General features: G+C 35.5%; 1 protein-coding gene across 1 annotated transcript in view; it reads left to right on the top strand.

The window, feature by feature from the left end:
• Positions 1-440: 440 nt before the first annotated feature.
• Positions 441-19,239, top strand: part of tex264a (testis expressed 264, ER-phagy receptor a) — a 53,982-nt gene continuing 35,183 nt past the window's right edge. Inside the window, exons 1-2 of the mRNA XM_056751402.1 lie at positions 441-967; positions 15,394-15,615. Coding sequence (XP_056607380.1) covers positions 710-967; positions 15,394-15,615 — 480 coding nt within the window. The 5' untranslated portion in view covers positions 441-709. The remainder of the gene's footprint in view (positions 968-15,393; positions 15,616-19,239) is intronic.

Below are 19,239 nucleotides of genomic sequence, written 5' to 3'. Positions count from 1 at the left end.
TGAGACATTTTGTTGTCTCACGTAAAATTTCTTGGTGCTTAATTCAATCACTATTATCCCGAGATAGACGTAGTGACATGAATTAAAACAGATTAAAATGTGCAGCATCTTCTGGATTACAAATCAAATCAATCAAAATTCTTAAATGTTATGTTGTACTCATATTTTAGGATGAACACAGTATTGTCAGTAAAAATAGTTTTTTTGTGTGTGTAAATGTCTTATTTGTTGTGCAAAAAAAGCACGAGTGTCAGAAATGTTGAAAGTTCCATTTCTTGACAGAAAGACCATTTGCGACAAAGTAAAGCAAATATATATAAATAAATATATACATTTAGATACATTTTACATTACTACCGTAGGCAAAAGAAAATAGAATAAAAGTCAGGATGCACTCTGCCCCTATTGGTTAGTTTGTGACAACCCCCCCGTGACTCACAGCCACATGGTACTTCCCGGAAGCAACGAGTACAGCGTTTCTGTGTTGAGGCGGATAAATAAACGCTCAGTTGTGTCAATAGAAAACTAAAGACGGGTGTAAACTGATCTCGCAGTAAAGAAACGATACTATACACATAACAGCAGATCAAAACGGGCCTGTTCGGGAAGTTGGATGGTGGACATTAGCGTGTCATCCCCGTAACGGAGAATTAGTCATACACAAAAAGCCTTTCTGTGCTTGATAACATAAACACGACAGTCGGTCAGAATGTCTGACTTTGTCATTTTTTGTCTGATTGTGTTTTTGGTCATCTGTCTCATCTTAACTCTGGTGGGCTTCGTGTTTTACACCGGTCTGCTCTCCGAAGTCGTGGTCCGAACCGGATCAGCTCCAGTGAAAAAGATCACGATCGCTTATAAGTTCAGAAAAGGATCGTACAAGGCCAGCGGAGCTGCATTCACGGAGAGCTGCAGTATCGGACCTAAACTGGCGTCTGTCGGTGTGTTTTACGATGATCCCAATCAGGTATGTCGTTTGAATGTGATTTTATGGCAAAAGTATTATGGAAGATTAAAAAGCACTTGCTGTCAAAGGTGCTTCTCCTATGGAAAGCACTGTTGCGTGACAGCGTGGGTCAACGTCTACACTGGCTGTGTTTTAACTTGGTGAGCTGTCTTAAGTGGACAACACTTTAGGCGTCATATTTGCGTTTCGACAGCAGACTGTGGTTCTGTGCATCATGCTGCGCATTTGGACATCATAGGTACTGCAGCAGGCCCGCAAATGTTACAGAATGGGTGTATTCCTGTTATGCCCAAAAATGCTCTGTTAAGATAGATCAGGTATTGAGAAACAAACAACTTTTCAGAAGAGGAATAGAAGCTCATGAAGATCAAGTCTTCAGCGTTATCATCCAAACAGGGCCGCCTTCTTCATGAATTCACTGCTGTGTGCTGTACACCTGACTGGACCTGAGGACTTTATGATCAGAGCTAGTATCACACTTTTAACTCTTTTAAAAATATTTGATCACTTACTCATCCCAATGTCATTCTTAACCTGTAGGACTTTCTGTCTTCTGCACGCAGCAGAGCACAACAAAAATATATTTTGAAGAATGTTGGTTAGTGTAACAACCTTTGCTCCATACAGGCTTTCTGTGTACAGACACAAAATCATCTAAATATATATTCCTTTGTGTAATGCAGAAGAAAGAAAGCCATACAGGTTTGGAATGATAAACAAAATTTTGTTTATTTTTTGGGTAAACTGTCTCTTTAACCCACAATGGCTTTAATCATTGATGTCTTGAAAAGAGGATGAATATAAAATGGCATGCTCATTGCTCAGCGTAAATTGTTTATAATGAACTATCCCTTTAATACGCTTTGAAAAAGGCAGAAATGTGAATTAGAACAGGTCATACTTGATGCCTTATTTCAATTATATGTACAGTCAGCGCAGCAGTTATGCAATAAGTGTGCATTAACATTTTGACAATTGGCACTGGATAATCAAGTGGGTACAGATTGAGTCAGTGACTTAGAAACCGGTCCTGCACAATGTCTTATTCTTGAATAATATAATTCTAAGTGGCAGTCATTTGAAATTGCAACCGCTTGCGATAATCTCACCTACTGGTAGGTATGGCAGAAGTAGCAGATGTTTTCCTGCCCATTTGTTCCCTCCCTGACCCACTTACATAATTTGTTACGTGGAAATTTAGGCTATTAATTTACATCGAGAAATCTCTATTGTTTAAAGAGCAAATTGAGTTTCAGGTTAACAGGTGACAGTTACATCTGTGAAACACAAGATAGTTGTGTTTTGCGTTCCGCAGAAGAAAGTAAACGGGTTTTTAGTTGACCAGAGGGCGAATAAATGGTGAGAGAATTTAATTTTTGGGTCAACCTTAAGAAAGGATCTGGATTTGGCAGGATAAGACATGTGCGATCCAGTCTTTTCTTGTGTAATAGTTTAAATATATGCTTCATGCTGTCAAATTTTAACAACATCTTACCCTAAAAAAGCAAGGAGTAATGTACAGTCAGACAGAAAACATATCTTTAAAGTGTTTCGCCTGTTTTTCTAACAAGCTTTTGGGTCAGCCAAAAACTTACGATTACACCGACTATACTGGAGTTTTGCTGCTTCAAAACTGTAGATCCTCAGACTACTAAATTATCATAATGCACTACCCCCTTAGAAGTCAACCTACCGATAGATTACTCATGGATGACATTTGGACATTAAACCAGTATGAGACAACATTTGAATCTATGACAACCTATGAATGAGTTGCTTGCCCATTTTAGACCTTCTGTTGTTTTGGGCAGACACTAGGTTGACATGCTACTCACACCAGAATAGCAAAAGGGAAAATATGAAACATGGCTAAAGTCACATGCTGGAACATCAAACACGAGGCCAAATAACACCATATAATTTCAGACAAGACTGGGAAATGTGGTTAAAAAAGACATTAGCAGTATAAAGTGAATGCCAGAGTAGCAATGCAGTCAATTCTAGACGTCTAGTGTCTGGTGAGGTGTGGCTACAGACAGGGCATGTGCTTATTTCTGTGGCAGAAATGGGTTTGGATAGGAATATTTCTGAATATCATGACCAATGCACACTCAAGTCCAACCAGTCTGTTTGTGACATTAACAGAAAAGTATTACTATATATTTAATGATACGCTTTTTAATGCATTGTTGTATGATAATGGATTTGTATGTGATATAAACGTTGTATTATTTAATGAAGGGTTGTAACTATAATTCAAAAGGATCCACTCTTAGGAATGTTTAAGTACTTTTAGGAAAAGTCATTTTAGACAAAGTGCAAGGAAAGTGCAAGAGCTTTTAGGAATGTTCAAAAAGCATGCTTTTTATTATGTCATCACTTTTTGTTGTGTAATGTTATGGTAGCATTGGTAGAAATATTCAATTTGAAATGAAATACGCAAAGTTATGTTATTTTTTATAATTATCATGATCATTATTATCATTATAATTATCAAAACAACCCAATTGCAGTTTGATTGATATAACTTGAAATGTGCAATAAAAAAGATTATTTTTTAACATTTAAAAAACAGAGTTATCTGTTTTTGGGAATGAACTCTTGATTGATTAACTGCATGTTTTCCCTCTTTTAGATTTATAGTTAACTCACTAAAACTATGGAATAACACAACTGTTATATTTAAGCATAATCTAAATTGACTAGAATTAGGGAAACACATTCCTTGCCATTTTACAAGCCACCTTCTGAGAGTCACACCCTAGGAATCTTTTAAAGTGTATTGAAGGTTTTCTCGTCTACTCAGGACTCTTATTTAGTCATCCATTAAAAAAAATAGTTTAATGATAGAAATGTATTTGTTGGCACAGCTATGTTTTTGTCACCAAAGGTAATAACGTAGATTTTGCATGCAACTTTAGACTAAATGATTTTTTAGAAGGAAATTTTAATAAGTAACACCCACTGAGAAGCAAGCAAATAATAACAAATAATATTAAATAATGAACAATTTAGTTCTGGGTTGACATTTTGTAAATTGGTGCAGTTGTAGATCCTTAGACACCAGATGGCGCTCACTGTACAGTAAAAAGAATCCCCCACAAAACTGATAATTCAAGGTCCAGTTAAATATAGGCATCTTTCACTATGCACAACAACATAACAGAATCTGTTTTAGATCCTCATCTTAATTATTTTCACATTATTAAAACATAAATTTGTCTTACTTTAACATTTTCGTAGACACTGCCACATGGCATAAGTATTAGCTGAAATTTACTTATATTTTTCAAAGGATGCCTGAATTCAATTCTCAACAAACTGGTAAAAATTTTACATAGTATACTCATAGTTGAGGTTAATATAAAATAAGGTTCTTTTCTGTTCCTGTTCATGCAGTTGATGATGTGTGTTCCATCTAGATAAATGTCTTTGATTCTGCTTTATAAATCTTTGTCTGCATAAAATAATCCTCAGGCGTCTGAAGGGATTTGTGTTTTTTCTTTGTGTAGTGATTGTGACAGGGTTGGGTTTTTGTGATTGGCACCTTCACCTTTAGTGTCCAACCAGAATTTCCCCTAAAGCTAATTAGCTTCAGATCAGACTATCATAGGCTGTCAGGGCTCTCTAGGGTCGTGTCCGGTTTTAATTGGCATAATTCTCTCTGCTTATTAGTATGATCAGCCCCACAATGGGGGAAACGGTGGTTTGGCCTGTTTCAGAAGGTCAGCTGCCAGAGGAGCCAAATTGTTCAAACTCGGCAGAGAAAATGGAAGAATTTATTCTTAAGTTAGAATGATTGTTATTCTAATGAAACTGAGAAGAGGACTATCAGCATTTTCATGAAAGAAAAATATAATTATATTGGTTTATTACTCATCTTTTTTAAGCATCTCTTTGCTGGCAGTAGTCATGAGAAAAGTTAAATAGTAATTTTACACGTAAAATTATTCCAGAAGCTGTACTAAACCAGCAGTTTTGTAGAAAAATATGTATCAACAGATGAAAAAATGACCATTTATAGGGATGAAGTTGGTCAGTGACTATGTGATGCTTGTGTCTATGTAGTTCCAGAAATACTGAGTCATGTCAGGGTTTGGGACTCTTAATTTTTTTATGTTTCGTCACCTATTGACATTGAGTTTTGTGAAGAGCTAACATGAAACCAGTTTATATAAAACTGTTAATTTATAACTGACTAGGAGGTATCTATTTTGGTGATTTATTTCGCATAGGCATGAACACTTAAAAGTATTCATATGACACGGCTAAAATGAATAGGATCATTTGTTTTAGATGTAATGCAATGTGTAAACACGTTTTTAGGTATTTTCCACATTACGTGCATATTTGTTTCTCCTCTTTGCCCCACCTGAAACCCGCAGATGTTTTACAACGCTCAATGAAAAGCGAGGTGTGCTATTATTGGCCAGTTAAACAGTTTGTAGTGATTGGTCGAATACTGTAAGCCTGTGATGGAAAAGTAACGCCTCTTACCATATAAGGAACATCAGGTTCCAAAGCAAATGTACTGACAGGTACGCCCACCTTACTTGCGTATACATTTGGGCCATCTTAGTCAACTTATACCACGAACTGAAGTAGATTTGTGAGGGTTTGGTTACACGATATGTTTCATGCAGGTTTGAGTGAGCATTTGTTGTTAGATAGAATGCATCTTTTGTTTTGACACTTTAATTTTTGCAATTGTATGTGTCTAATACATGCATGGACAGCTAATAACCCACCATAGAGACAGAAAAGCACGTATTTGCGCCATTTGACCCCTTTACGGCTGATAGTAGGGGATGCACTTAAAGTGATAGTTTACCCCAAAATGAAGATTCTGTCATCATTTACTCACCCTCTTGTCATCTCAAACATGTATGACTTTCTTTAGCAGAACACAAAAGAAGAAATTTTGAAGTAAGTTGATAACCGAACAGCACTGGCACCCATTCACTTCTATTGCAAGTAAATGGGGGCCATTTTACAACATTCTTCAAAATATGTTCTTTTGTGTTCTGTGGAAGGTCTAACAGGTTTCAAATGAGTAAATCATGGCAGAATTAGTTTTTTGGGTGAACTATCACTTTAAAAACGAATATTATGATTATTATTATTATTAGAGACATTATTATATCCATTTCATTAATTTATCTTTGTTGTATTAATACATTTTTAAAGTCCGAAGTGCTACTTTATGACCAAGTAAAGAAATACTGCAAACATATGTTAAATATAAATGGATTTAAATATAAATAGCAGGTTAAACGTTTACGGATCGAGATCTTATCTTAGACAGCACTAAAAGATACACTGTTCTAAGTTTTAAAAGTATTTACAGGATAAAACTGTGGTAAGCCCCATTCAAGTTAAACTTGAGGATTAGCAACGTCTTGTCTTTTCCCCTTCCTTCAACCTGCTGGCTGTGCCCCACACATGACAAAAGAAGCTTGCGAAATCGTCAAAATTAATTAAACAAGAGTGTTTTTCCCAGCCAGTAGCAAAATGTCCTACATCTTTGACTTTTGAAAATGCCAGTCTCCCTCTGCTGCCTTTTTAATTAGACTGATGGCGTGAACGTTGCCTCGAGCCGGGAGTTATGATTAGTTCTAGCCTGGTTGTGAGACCTAACACATGACTGATGGACATTTGCCGTGGTTCGAGGCGTTTCAGTTTAGCAGTGTCAGTCAGCTAATGAAGCTGGATTCAAGTGCACATAATGCGGACATCGCTTTTCGTGCGTATTTATCTCTGAAGCGTTCTTTCGATTCAGAAGGATGTTAACTGTTTTCAAATGATAACCTTTCAACTTTATTCCATGCATGCATGCATAAAGGAAGTTTAACCCATAACGTTAATGTTCCACAGGAACAATTTACTTCCAAACAGATCAGGAGAGTTTTTAAAGATCGGGTATCATGCTATTTCATGCATTTTGACTTCTTAACACTGTCAAACGTGCTGGCTTCTCATGCTTAACACGGTTAACTTCTTAAAGTTGGGGGGCAAAGAATGTTCTGATCTGGACTTGGGCGTTTTACAACCTTATGTGAAGCCCACTGTAAAAATCAGGGAGTTTTATTGGATAGCGATTTTAATCTGGACGAGCAGATTAATTTAGTAATTAAATCCAGCTTTTTTCAGTTCAGGCAAATTTCTAAAGTCAAGTCTTTTTTTGTCTTTTATGGATCTTGAGAGTTGTTCATGCTTTTATATCGACCTGACTGGCGTTTTGAACGAATTGGTTAAATGATTCACTAACTCAGTGGAAAACTGATGCAACCTACTGGCCGTCTTAGTTCTGCATTTAAAGTTAGCCTAATATTCCCTTTCTAAAGACTGCCATATCAATTAAATAGTTCCCACGTGAAAAATGATCTAGTGTACTTTAGTATTCACTACAGTAAACTACTTAAACTCATAAATTCTAGTTGTTTTAGTCTTATCATAGTAAATATTTAGGTATACTACAGTATTTGCTACAATTTATTTATTTACAAACAATACTGGCGGTATTTTTAACCACATTTTCTAATGATTGAGAGAGGAATTTGTGCTGTTGATTGTCTTAAAATTCCCTTTTATACAGTCATGGTAACAGTATCCCCTATCATAACTGCAAAGTTTAGAATTCTTTAACAAGTGAATAGCAGGCAAATGAAACTTGTATACATAATATTTAAGCAAATAAATGGAGACCATGGCTTGAAATTTCTCCTTAGAAGCCTCCCAGATCCATTAGTTGGTAGCATCCACCCATAAATGTATAGTTTAAAACAAGATAGTAACAATTGTACATTAATAACTTGCATGTGATGTCTGTTGTGTTTTACATAGTCACAATGGATTCATGATTTCCTGAAATCATATTTTTTAATCATAAAACAATGGCTTAAATTATATATGTGAGAGGAAAGCGATCGGATCATGCTGTCAATCCTCCTCACTGACCCTTACATTTACATTTACATTTAGCAGACGCTTTTATCCAAAGCGACTTACAAAGAGTTTAGGAGCAATACGCGATATGTCATACAGGAGCCAAAATACATTAAGTGCCAATGCAAAGTTACTGGTTTCAACAAAAGCTTGACCACTACCTGTTGAGATAAAGGGTTAGTGTTTCTCTACCATTATTTATTATCATAGCATATAGAGTAAACTAACTAACTAAACTAAACTAAACTAAACTAAACTAAACTAAACTAAACTAAACTAAACTAACTAACTAAACTAAACTAAACTAAACTAACTTAAAAAACAATTCAACGTAAGAAATAGTATTTTTCATAAGTCTGGATCCTTTTTTCGTAACAGAGATCCTATTCCTTTTATTGGCCATTCTCCCAGAAAAGCACGAACACGCGTCATCCACGGAGCAAAGACCACACCCACTCGCAAGCTAGGAAAAACAAAGAACACGCCCATGCCGCTTAATTCGGCTGACAGAAGTGGTATACTTGTGCGGCTGTTCAGCCGCGGGGTGCGTGCTCCCATAGCGACTGGAAAGAAGTATGTACGTAACCTCTCATGCGCGAGATGCACGCAAACGTCCAAATGCCTCAGTTTAGCGCATGTTTGTATAGAAAAAGTATGATAATGTAGTGCCGCGGCATAGAAAGACGATTTGAATTATATGGCACAGCATCGTGATACTACTTGGTATCGAGATACTTCAGCTGGTATAGTATCGTAATTTATGTTTATGGTACCGTGACAACCCTAATTGCAATAGTCTTAATGTGGGTATTGGTAAGGCTTCCCTCACACGTCTACAGAGTGTGCAAAATGCGGCTGTCCGATTATTAACAGGAACGCGTAAGCGAGAACACGTTACACCGATATTGGCCTCCCTCCACTGGCTACCTGTTCGTTTTAGAATCGATTTTAAGATTTTAGTTTTCAAGGCACTAAATGGCTTAGCTCTTAAATATCTCTCTGACCTAATACAGCCACATGTTCCATCCAGAACACTTAGGTCTGCAGAACAATTACTCCTAGTTTCCCCCTGTGCAAGGCTAAGAAGCAGGGGAGACCGTGCCTACGCGGTGGCAACCCCAAAACTTTGGAATAGCCTGCCTTTATATGTCAGGCAGGCCAAAACTCTTTTGGATTTTAAAACCCATCTTAATTTTTTTTTTAATTAAATTTATTAAATTAAATTTATTGTCTGGCATTTGATGCAGTATGAGACACGCTTTTTTATATATACGGTGGACATTTGTTGTAAATGAAACTTTTTATATTACCTTTGATATTTGTATTGTTTTTATTATGTCTTTACAGCACTTTGTTGAACAAGTCTGTTCTTTAAAAGTGCTTTATAACTTAACCTAACTTAACCTAACTTAACCTAACTTAACCTAACTTAACCTAACTTAACCTAACCTAACTTAACTTAACTTAACTTAACTTAACTTAACTTAACTTAACTTAACTTAACTTAACTTAACTTAACTCAACTGCATGTGTTACCTCATCTTTAAGAATTGTTTTGAATCTTTTAGTTCCTTTTAAATAGTTGAATTAATTTTCACACCCTGTTATATACTATCAAAACAACATTTGTGTTGTTATAATAAGCATTATAAATAAAATAATAAATAAGAAAATAATTAGGAGAACTTTTGGGCTATTCTAGGCACAAGCCAAGGTCAAATACACAAGCTTTTCTCCCGTGACCCTTTCCACGAAAGCTCAAATATTATCACAGGCTTCCCAAACAGAGCATTTTTGCATACTCTATTTTCTGCCCCATTAATTCTGTCCAGATTGGCCCCTATCGGACGCAGCACCTACGGTTCTCCAGAAATGATACGCCATCACTTTCAATTTCAGTCAGCATGAGAGGCTATTCAACATCTCGCGGTGGTGAATCATCTTGAGGATCCGTCAGGTTATGCATATTCATGTCGTGACCCACAAGTAGATCATCCTCAGGTGATGTTTGGCTATTTCGAAGCCTTTCCGTTGGATTTATTTATTTATATTAAACTTATGATGAGACAATAATTATAACCAATTACGTTTATTAGTTTAATGCAGTACTTCGACTTTGTACAGTCAGTTACATAAATAAAGTGTCTCTTTTTATTTAAACTAGTACAATAATGTTCTAAAAACCCAATACTTTAACCACCTCTTCAACATTCACTTACAGTGTAATCCTCGCTTGCTTTAAGGTTTCTCTTCATGCTTTGACACAAACTCTCGAGAACAACATTTGCTCTAGGTTTAACCATAAGTGTGTCACTGCTATTACTTCTTAATGTATGCATTCTAGCCGTTAGTTTCGTCTTATATTTGTATGTACGGTTGTTGGCTGTTGACCTCAATAGTGTTGTCTTGCTCATAGTGTTGCATAAAGCCTGGTTTTGTTGTGTGCACTGTAAAAATGATTGGTTTAAATGTGCTGCTTGTGAAAACATCTTATATAAAAAATATGATTGGCCATTAATTAATTAACCCGACTACATTAGATAACACCAGTGATAGTCTTTTTTTAATGGTTAGAAGTCAAATACATCTTTACCATAACAGTTGCATGCAACCACATTTGAGGACTGTTTGGTGTCTAGACGCTGAATGCTCTTCCCCTATGTGGACAGGAGTAGTGTTGAATTCTTTTTTGTAAAAAAAATCTAAAGTTTGACTTAGGGAAGACTAACTGAACTATTCATAGACCAACTAGTGAATAAAAGCTCTGTGTCTTTTTTAATCTAAATGTAATTTCAATGCCTGCAACTCCTCTAGATGGCCACCAGAGGAGTCCCTACTGTTAATTCAGTCCACTCAATGTACAGCATTATTCAAACCTGTGTCTCATAACATTACGGTCCTAAAGCTATACAAAAATTAAGAAACCACTCCAAAATCATTGTTAGATTTTCTAAATTGACTGGAAACTAGTGACAACATTTTTCATAATTTTTAAATATGTCTGGTCAAAGCAAAAAGAAGCAGATCTTGGATACCGCAAAAAAAGTTCATATTCATGTTTAAATAACATGTTTGTTATTCCTGAGGTTTGTTTCTGATTCGACAAATTAAACAAACATGGACTGGTGGGAATTGCCACAATACATGAAGAAATGTGTAATAAAGGGAAAACTTGAGATATCTCTCAATTTCTATGGCTTTATACTGTATAGTCTGTATATTATGTTCATTCGAAAATGGGACACAGAAGCTGAGTTCTATGTCAAACTAACTAAATCTTGTAATAATAATTATGAACTTGTCTGGATGATTGTATAAATTGAATAGAAGGTTTCTCAAAAGTGCTCCATCACACAAAATCACCTGCTGAGTTAATTCTGTAGGACTTGAATGAATCAAACCAGAGCAGTGTTTGTTTCTTTCAAATGACTTGGTTGGCTGGAAACCGTCTGGTTACCGCATCATGTGACTAGACTTTTGAGATCGTACAATACTGTAAACGAAATATTTCTCACTCAATATTTAAAAGTTTGGATAATACATCATTCAACAGAAATGCACAATATTATCGGCACACAGATATTATCGGCTGATATTGACTTTTAAATTAAATATCGTGCATAACTATTCAACACATGTAATACTTGCATGATGTGGTTTTAGGTAATATAATATACAAATTAACATTATGGTTACTATTTTCCTGCACTCGTTATATTTATATCTCTATTGAAAGGTTTCTCTCACGAGTTAGTTTCTTTTTAACTTTATTTTGAACTAAAATCAAACAAGTACAGCCGTACACTTTTTTTATTACATATTGATTTAAGGTTGTTTTGCAGATGCTGGAATACTGCATTCAGAATTTGTTATTGAATGTCTTTTTTTGAATAGGAGTAAAACGGATTGGCCTAAACACTCATCCATGCAGCTGAATGTGTTCATTTTGGAAGGCAGTCTGAAGATTCGCCTCTAAATTATTTATCAAGCTCTAAATGATCTGGTGCTCCTAATTTCTGCAAAATTTTGTTGATTCTGCGTCTGGTTTGTGGCAGTCGAGGTGAAGTAGGGATGCAGATGCCTGTTGGAATTTTCATGAGTCTCTTTTTGTGCCGGGTTGAGTAGCCATGTCTCTCCACAATTATGCAGATCTGAACACTTTGGGGACTCCTTTGGTAAGCAAAAAACTTGCCATTTCCCCGCTGTAGCTTAAAGAGATACTTCACCCAAAAATGAAAATTCTGTCATCATTTACTCGCATTCGAGTTGTTCCAAATGTGTATAAAATGTCTTTGTTCTGATGAACACAGAGAAAGATTTCTAGAATATGCTTATAGCAAAACAGATCTCAACCCCGATAGACTTCCATAGTAGGAAATAATCAATGGTAGTCAGAAGTGTTTGCTGTCCTACATTATTCTAAATGTCATCTTTTATGCTCAACAGAACAAAAAATTATTAAGTATTTTTTTCTACTATGTGAGTCAATGGGGGTTGAGAACAAAGAAATACACATTAGGAACAACTCGAAGGTGAGTAAATGATGATAGAATTTTTGGGTGATGTATCACTTTGGAAGGAGTTACACGTGCCTGCTCTGAACCCACCAGCGATGTGGCCCAGGGAATTCCCAATAGTCATCATAGCACCTCAGAGATGGAGTCTGGAATACGCTGTGGGACTGTGAAGATGAGAGGAGTAAATCCTTGTTACATGTCTGCTAATAAAGAATTACCACCTTTTTATTGTCGCACAGCCTTCATCTGTCAAAAAACGTGGGCCCTCGTAAGCCAAAGCACCGAATTGCTTTTGAAAATTGCCTTTCCCTTCTGTCGGTCTCCAGAGGGAATACAGAGATGAAGCCGGGCAGAGGAAGGAAATGTGCTATGTTTTAGTGGCCGTCTTTAGTATCCCAAGGGCAAAGAATGCATTTAAAGAAAGCTTCCTACATCATCCAGTTCGAATTATGAGCATGCTAATTGCTAAGCATTGGCAAGATGAATGAAAAAAACCCGTTTATGAACGCAGCTGCACGTATGACTCCGTGCCGTTTTTAGAACGGCTTTTAAGTGCGGAGAGATGCGGTGAACCCTGAATGCACTTCGTGAAGATGTGTAACACGCTGAATTGGTTCTTCTCAGCTTGTGTGGCCAGCGCAGTAACTCAAGCCAATTACGCTGAGAGAACGTGCCCATTAGATGTTGTTCTCTCCCCGCGTAGTCGAGTCCGGAGCAGCTGAAGGGCGACCTTGATCGTAAATTTGATTCGCGAAGTCTGGGGAGGGAATGTGTGTGGTAATCTTTGATTGGCAGTGTGAAAATGAGTTGGTCTGTTTGAGTGCGCTCGGGTTATTATTTGAATCGGGACTGCGTGTTCTTATTGGTCTTCATCAGTTGGGTGAATTATTTGACATAAACAGACAAACAGCAAGTGAAAGGAAGTGAATGTGCAGAACTTCTTGCTCCCAGTAATTGCCTGTTGTCTCCTGGGTGCGCTATCTGCCTGAGATTCCTGCTTTATTTACTGACAGTTGTGTAGGAAGGGAGAGATGGAGAGAGTCTTGAATACCATCATTAGTTCCCGGCTGGAGAAACATGCTTTTCCTGCTGAGTGGATGGACACAATGACGATAGAAAGACAAGAGAGCTGAAGGAGGGGATTCAGTGGATATTAAGCATTAAAGCATAACTGCAGGCGATTTTATGTGTCTTGGTGATGATTTTTGTAGATTTTGCACATTTCATTTGTTTGGTGTTTTTTTTTATAGTTTTTCCCAAATGACATAGTTGTTCCTGTTACATATCAATGTTGAAATTTAAAAAATATATTTTTTACACAAATTATCCCTTGGTTTTGATGTCATTTTCAACAAAACTAGTAATTATTCTATATATTTATGTACAGTTTACAAAAGCATGATTGCATGAAAAAGAAAATAATTACTGCACATTCTTTTCTGTTTTGTATTTCCCTAAGTAGCTTTTTTGACCAAACAGATGTTTAGGTCTCAACACAATAATTACAGAATTTAAGAATGTTCAAAAGTTTTTAATACTGTGCAGTTTTATCTGGATAATTAACTACAAATTCTTAATAGCTTGTCCAGTGCTGTAAAAAAAGATTTCATATTTTAATTATTCAATTATTTAATATATGAATTAAAAATAAGTATGTAATATGTATACATAAATATTTTTGCAAAAACTTTTAACTCCATTATTTTGGAATGAATAAATCATGTCAACGTGATTGCATAAAAAAGAAAAGAACCATTGCACAATTTTTCTGATAAGTATTTCCCTGAGTAGCTTTTTTTACCAAATAGATGTTTAGGTAACAACACACGACACAATAATAACAGAATTTACCCCCCAAAAATCTAAAGTTTTTAATTCTGTGCAATGTTATCTGGATAATGAACAACAATTATTAAATAGCTTATCCAGTGCTGTAAAAAAGATGTAATAATTTAATTAAGTTATTTAATATATTAATTTTAAATTAGTATGTAATATTTAAACATAAATTTGTTTGCAAGAATTCATTTTTTAGGAGTTCAAAATTCATATTATTTATTATGTTATCTTGTTTTTATTGCGTTTTTCTTTTGAAAAAAAATCATGATTTTTGAAAATGTGTAAAAAACATGGTTATCTGTTTTTTTTCAAATGATTTCTTCAACCAAATAATTATATAATAATTATACGCATATTGAAGTCACATGAAATATAAATATGATAAGAGAAAGTAAAGAAAATAAAAGTAAATATCACTTATAAGTGTTTTTGCATACTTTGTTGTCAAGCTCTTAACATTGCCCGTAATTAAAGAATCACCCAGATAAAATTAGCCCAGTGTCAGTTCTTTGTAACTGCATAGTGTTCTATGCTGTCAACCTGTAGAAAAAGATAATCTTATCAATGCTCACCAGCACTGACACACAGCAATCTAGCTGAATAACGGATGTTATCAGTTCTTTCACCGTACTGTGCGAACAGAAGAACACATGCTAGATAGGTAATTACACATGACAACTTAATAAATGCCTTAATTGTTTTGTCATTAATGTTTTAGTGGACGGCAAGCTCTACTGCACATGTGAGAAACTGTTTAAACAGTCTTAGACAAGATATGTTAATCTCAGTTGTTGGTAGAGATTTCTAGAATCATTGAGACAGTGCAAGAGGTCAGACCGATGAAGGGATAACAGTGCTGTTAGTTTGTATTTGAAGACTTTGTTCTGCTTTGAATATTTCAGTCTCCTACACTTGCATTTGTTTGATACTTGATTTTTCATTTACATGTTTATGTGTCTTATGTGTGATATTTAAAAACACATGAACTATAATTAATCTCGGGAAATATTACATGATCACTTCAAATCAACTGGATTAATGTGGATCAAGAATAGTTATTACATGTCATTTTCATATGAGTAAATACCCTTTTTCATATTCTTTCGCTCTCTTTCTGTGTGTTAGACCCATTCAGATGAGTGCCGGTATGCGGTGGGCAGCATACTGAGTGAAGATGAGCAGAAACCTGATGAAGAACTTCAGCGCCTGTTTGAGAAGTTAGGCTACAAGATCATCTCCTTCCCAGAAATCACCTGTGCTGTTACCTCTTCGTTTCCCAACAGATGCTCTCTGTCCCCCGTCTGTGCAGCATATAGAGTCTACCCTGAACTCGAACAGTATGTAAAGGTAGCAATTCTATTTCCTTTTCAAAAATATTCAAGGCTGAATTACAGATTTATTACAGAATTCGTAATACCAGTAACAAATAATTGCGCCTCCTAAGTGCAGGCATTCTGTACACATCTGTATATTTTCTTTAAAATCCTTTTATTTTCAAAGTAATACGTTTTAAATGGGCAGATTTCTTTTTCCGTGAATTTGTAATTATAGCCCAAGGTACTTTACACACCCAAAGACCGCTGGTCAATATCTGGCCCATATGTAATGGAAAACATGCAGGAATGTGTAGGGACCATGTGATTTAATGGGAGGAAGTGCCTTTATAACTCGTGAATGGACAGATAACTGCATAGAGGTGAGCTGAAGATGCTGTTAATGAGGTCAGTTTGTGTAAGCTTGCTGTCTGCCATCTCTCAGTAGGAGTTCTGTGTAGTTTGCAGTTCTGTGAGTTAATGTGATGGATGGTGTGCTGCTCACCATGTGTTAACCTAATGAAGAGAAGCACTTGTGAAAATGTGAGATGTATTCGTTTAGATAGTGTTCCCTTTTCCGGTGCTTAAAAGACTCCGTGTGATAACACTGTGCACAAAGTGGTTGTATTTGTGAACCGTAAATGTATTTACTAACAGTGAGCGATATAGTTTTTCAGCATTTATTAAAGGGCTAGTTCACCCAAAAACTCTAATTCTGCCATCATTTAGTCACCCTCAGATTGATCCAAAACCTTTATAAATTTCAAAGGAAAAACAGAAAGGAAGATATTTGGAAGAATGTCAGTAATCAAACAGATCTCATTCCCAATTGACTCCTATAGTATTTATTACTATATAACTATATAATAATTCATTATTATTTTATTAACTTTTTATAGTGTTTAAGATAAATACCAATGGTTTTAGGTCAGATATCAACATTTGGTGTTTTAAATACCGATGTGAAGTATCACTTAAGCTTTTTAAAACAGTTTTCCATGTTCGGTTAAGTAAATTGTCACATCCAAAGGGAATGGTCACATCGATAAACGTCCTTATTTCTCATAAATTGGCACATGAAAACTTAATTTAAACTATTTTCGTTTCGATAAAGGGCCATCCCGTCTCCATTTGTGGGGTATAATTGCTTCTGGTTTGCACATATGTGAACCATGGGTCTTATGGGTCAATTGGGTCAATGGGTCTTATGGGTCAACTTTTCGAAATTGAGATGTTTACATCATCCGAAAGTTAAATAAACAAACTTTCTATTGATGTATGAGTTGTTAGAATAGGACAATGTCTGGTGGAGATACAACCGTTTAAAACTCAGGAATCTGAGGGTGCCAAAAAATCAAAATATTGAGAAAAATGCCTTTGAAGTTGTTAATCTGAGGCACTGTAGCAGGCCATCCCCTGACAAAAAGAAAGTTTTTATATATTTACGGTAGGAAATTTACAAAAATATCTTCATGGAACATGATCCTTGCTCAACATCCTAATGATTTTTGGCATAATGAAAAATTTATAATTTTGGCCATACAATATATTTTTGGCTTTTACTAAAAATGTATCCTTGCTCCTTAAGACTGGTTTTACGATCCATGGTCACATATTAATTCACAGAAATCATCCAAAGTGTGTCCTTTTTGTATAACATCCATACCACATGAACTTTTCCTTCTTTTAAAATAGAAAACTCGCGCACTGATCAATCTTTTTCTGATGTCTGTTAACACTCACAACAGTAAATGCTGAAATTAAGATTAATAAGAATAAATCAGGTAAACATTTTGTTCATTTTTAGTTCATGTTAGTTAATGCATTGACTATTTGTTAACAAATACAACCTTATTGTAAAGTTTTTGCTGTTCACAGTATTGATTCTTTATCCCAGGGGGTTGCCAGTTCCAAAGGTTAAAGATTGTTGATTTATATAATTTAGATAGAAGCAGAAGTATGTTATTGTTTACAAAATACATTTTACCTGGCAACGTATTGCTTGATCAGTATCAGAAAACCCCCAGAAGGTTGGAAATGCACATTAGGTTATCAATATGGCGAACACAGCCAAAACTGGCTGTGATATTGGCGTGACAGTCTGTCCTTGATGCCGTGCCGGCACAGGGGCCAAACAGCCACAGAACAGTCTGCAGCAGATGCTCACTTATTTCCCTTGATGAAAGCGACTTTTCTATCTACGTAATATCCTTAACAGAAGGATTTTCTGTGGTTAAACCATCAGTTTGTGTTTCCCATACACTGTACGATATTTAATAAACTGCACTCACAAAAATACTGAATGGATGCAATTTTTGTTACTTTCTTGAATTCATTTTAAACTCAAAGCACAATGCAGTAACAGGTCACTGTACAGTGGGACAAGAAGTCCCTAGATATTGACTAAAACTATGACGTAAGAACAGCGAAACCTACCAATTTCACTTGTTCACCTACTCTTGCCTCTCTTTCTCTCACTTTTCTCTCTCTTTTTGTCTCTCTCTGCAATTCACACAAGCAACACACACACACACACACTCTTCTTTTCTGACCTGGTGTGTCGGGGGGCTTATTAACAACAGTGCAATACTTACATGACCAGTGTTGTGTGGGAGTGAGCTCAAGATGTCTGTTGCATTATGGGATTGCATGAGTTTGAAATGCAATGTATATGGAGTGGCAGTGTACAAAGACAGCACTGAGAAGATGAATAATGAAGAGAGATTTATGCGCGTGTTGTGTGTGTAGGTAGAGACATTTCCTTACAATGATTTATTGAATAGACACTGGCAGTGGTTCAGACTTTGAGACTGGCCATTACTTTATTGTGGAACTACAGTGAGAGATCCTGCCGTACACCCACCACTTCCACACAATACATGTGCTATATTTACATTTAGAAGACACTTGTTTGAAGTCATCCACAACCCTGAGAGAAATCGTCACTCAAATGATTGATGTGTCTGTATTTTCATTACAAAACTGCGTTACTTATTGTTTCTGTACATGTACAACTTTGAGCATATGTTTTTGCAACCTTTACAGGGGGTCCAAGTGAGATAATGTGATTAGTTAGTGATTTGAAAACAAACAAACAACAAAAAACTTTTACCACATTCAGCAAATGATTTTCGACATACACTTGAGTACAAGAGAGATGTGACTAGAACTAAAATTATTAAAAAACAAACGACAACAAGAATGTTTTTTCAACTCTTACACTGGGTTCCAATTTTTTTGGTATAAAGAAGATTTTTACAACATTCAGGAAATATTTTTGCAAGATAAAGTCATTAGTGATTTTTAGTCATTTAAAAACATACGTACTTTAACATACTTGAAATAACTTTGTTTTATGTTACATTTTATTAAAATGAAGAAATTATTTTCCAGCATAAAACATTTTAGTCAAGTTTATAAATAGATTTTTTTTAAATGTATTTTCTTGATTCCATGTTTTTATTTATTAAATCTGCAATTTGTAACTTTATCTTCTCTATCTCAGTCTGAAACATTAAATTGCTGTTTACTTTACATACATTTCCTTATGTTATTCAAATGCGGAAATTAAGTTTCAAGCATAAAACTTTTTTAGTCAAGGTTATAAATAGATTTTTACAAATTTGGGATTTTCTCGATTTCCAAGCTGCAATTTGTA

The sequence above is a fragment of the Triplophysa dalaica genome, chromosome 6 (genome assembly GCF_015846415.1).
Source record: "Triplophysa dalaica isolate WHDGS20190420 chromosome 6, ASM1584641v1, whole genome shotgun sequence".
Classification (NCBI taxonomy): domain Eukaryota; kingdom Metazoa; phylum Chordata; class Actinopteri; order Cypriniformes; family Nemacheilidae; genus Triplophysa; species Triplophysa dalaica.
This window is presented reverse-complemented; position numbering and strand designations above follow the sequence as displayed.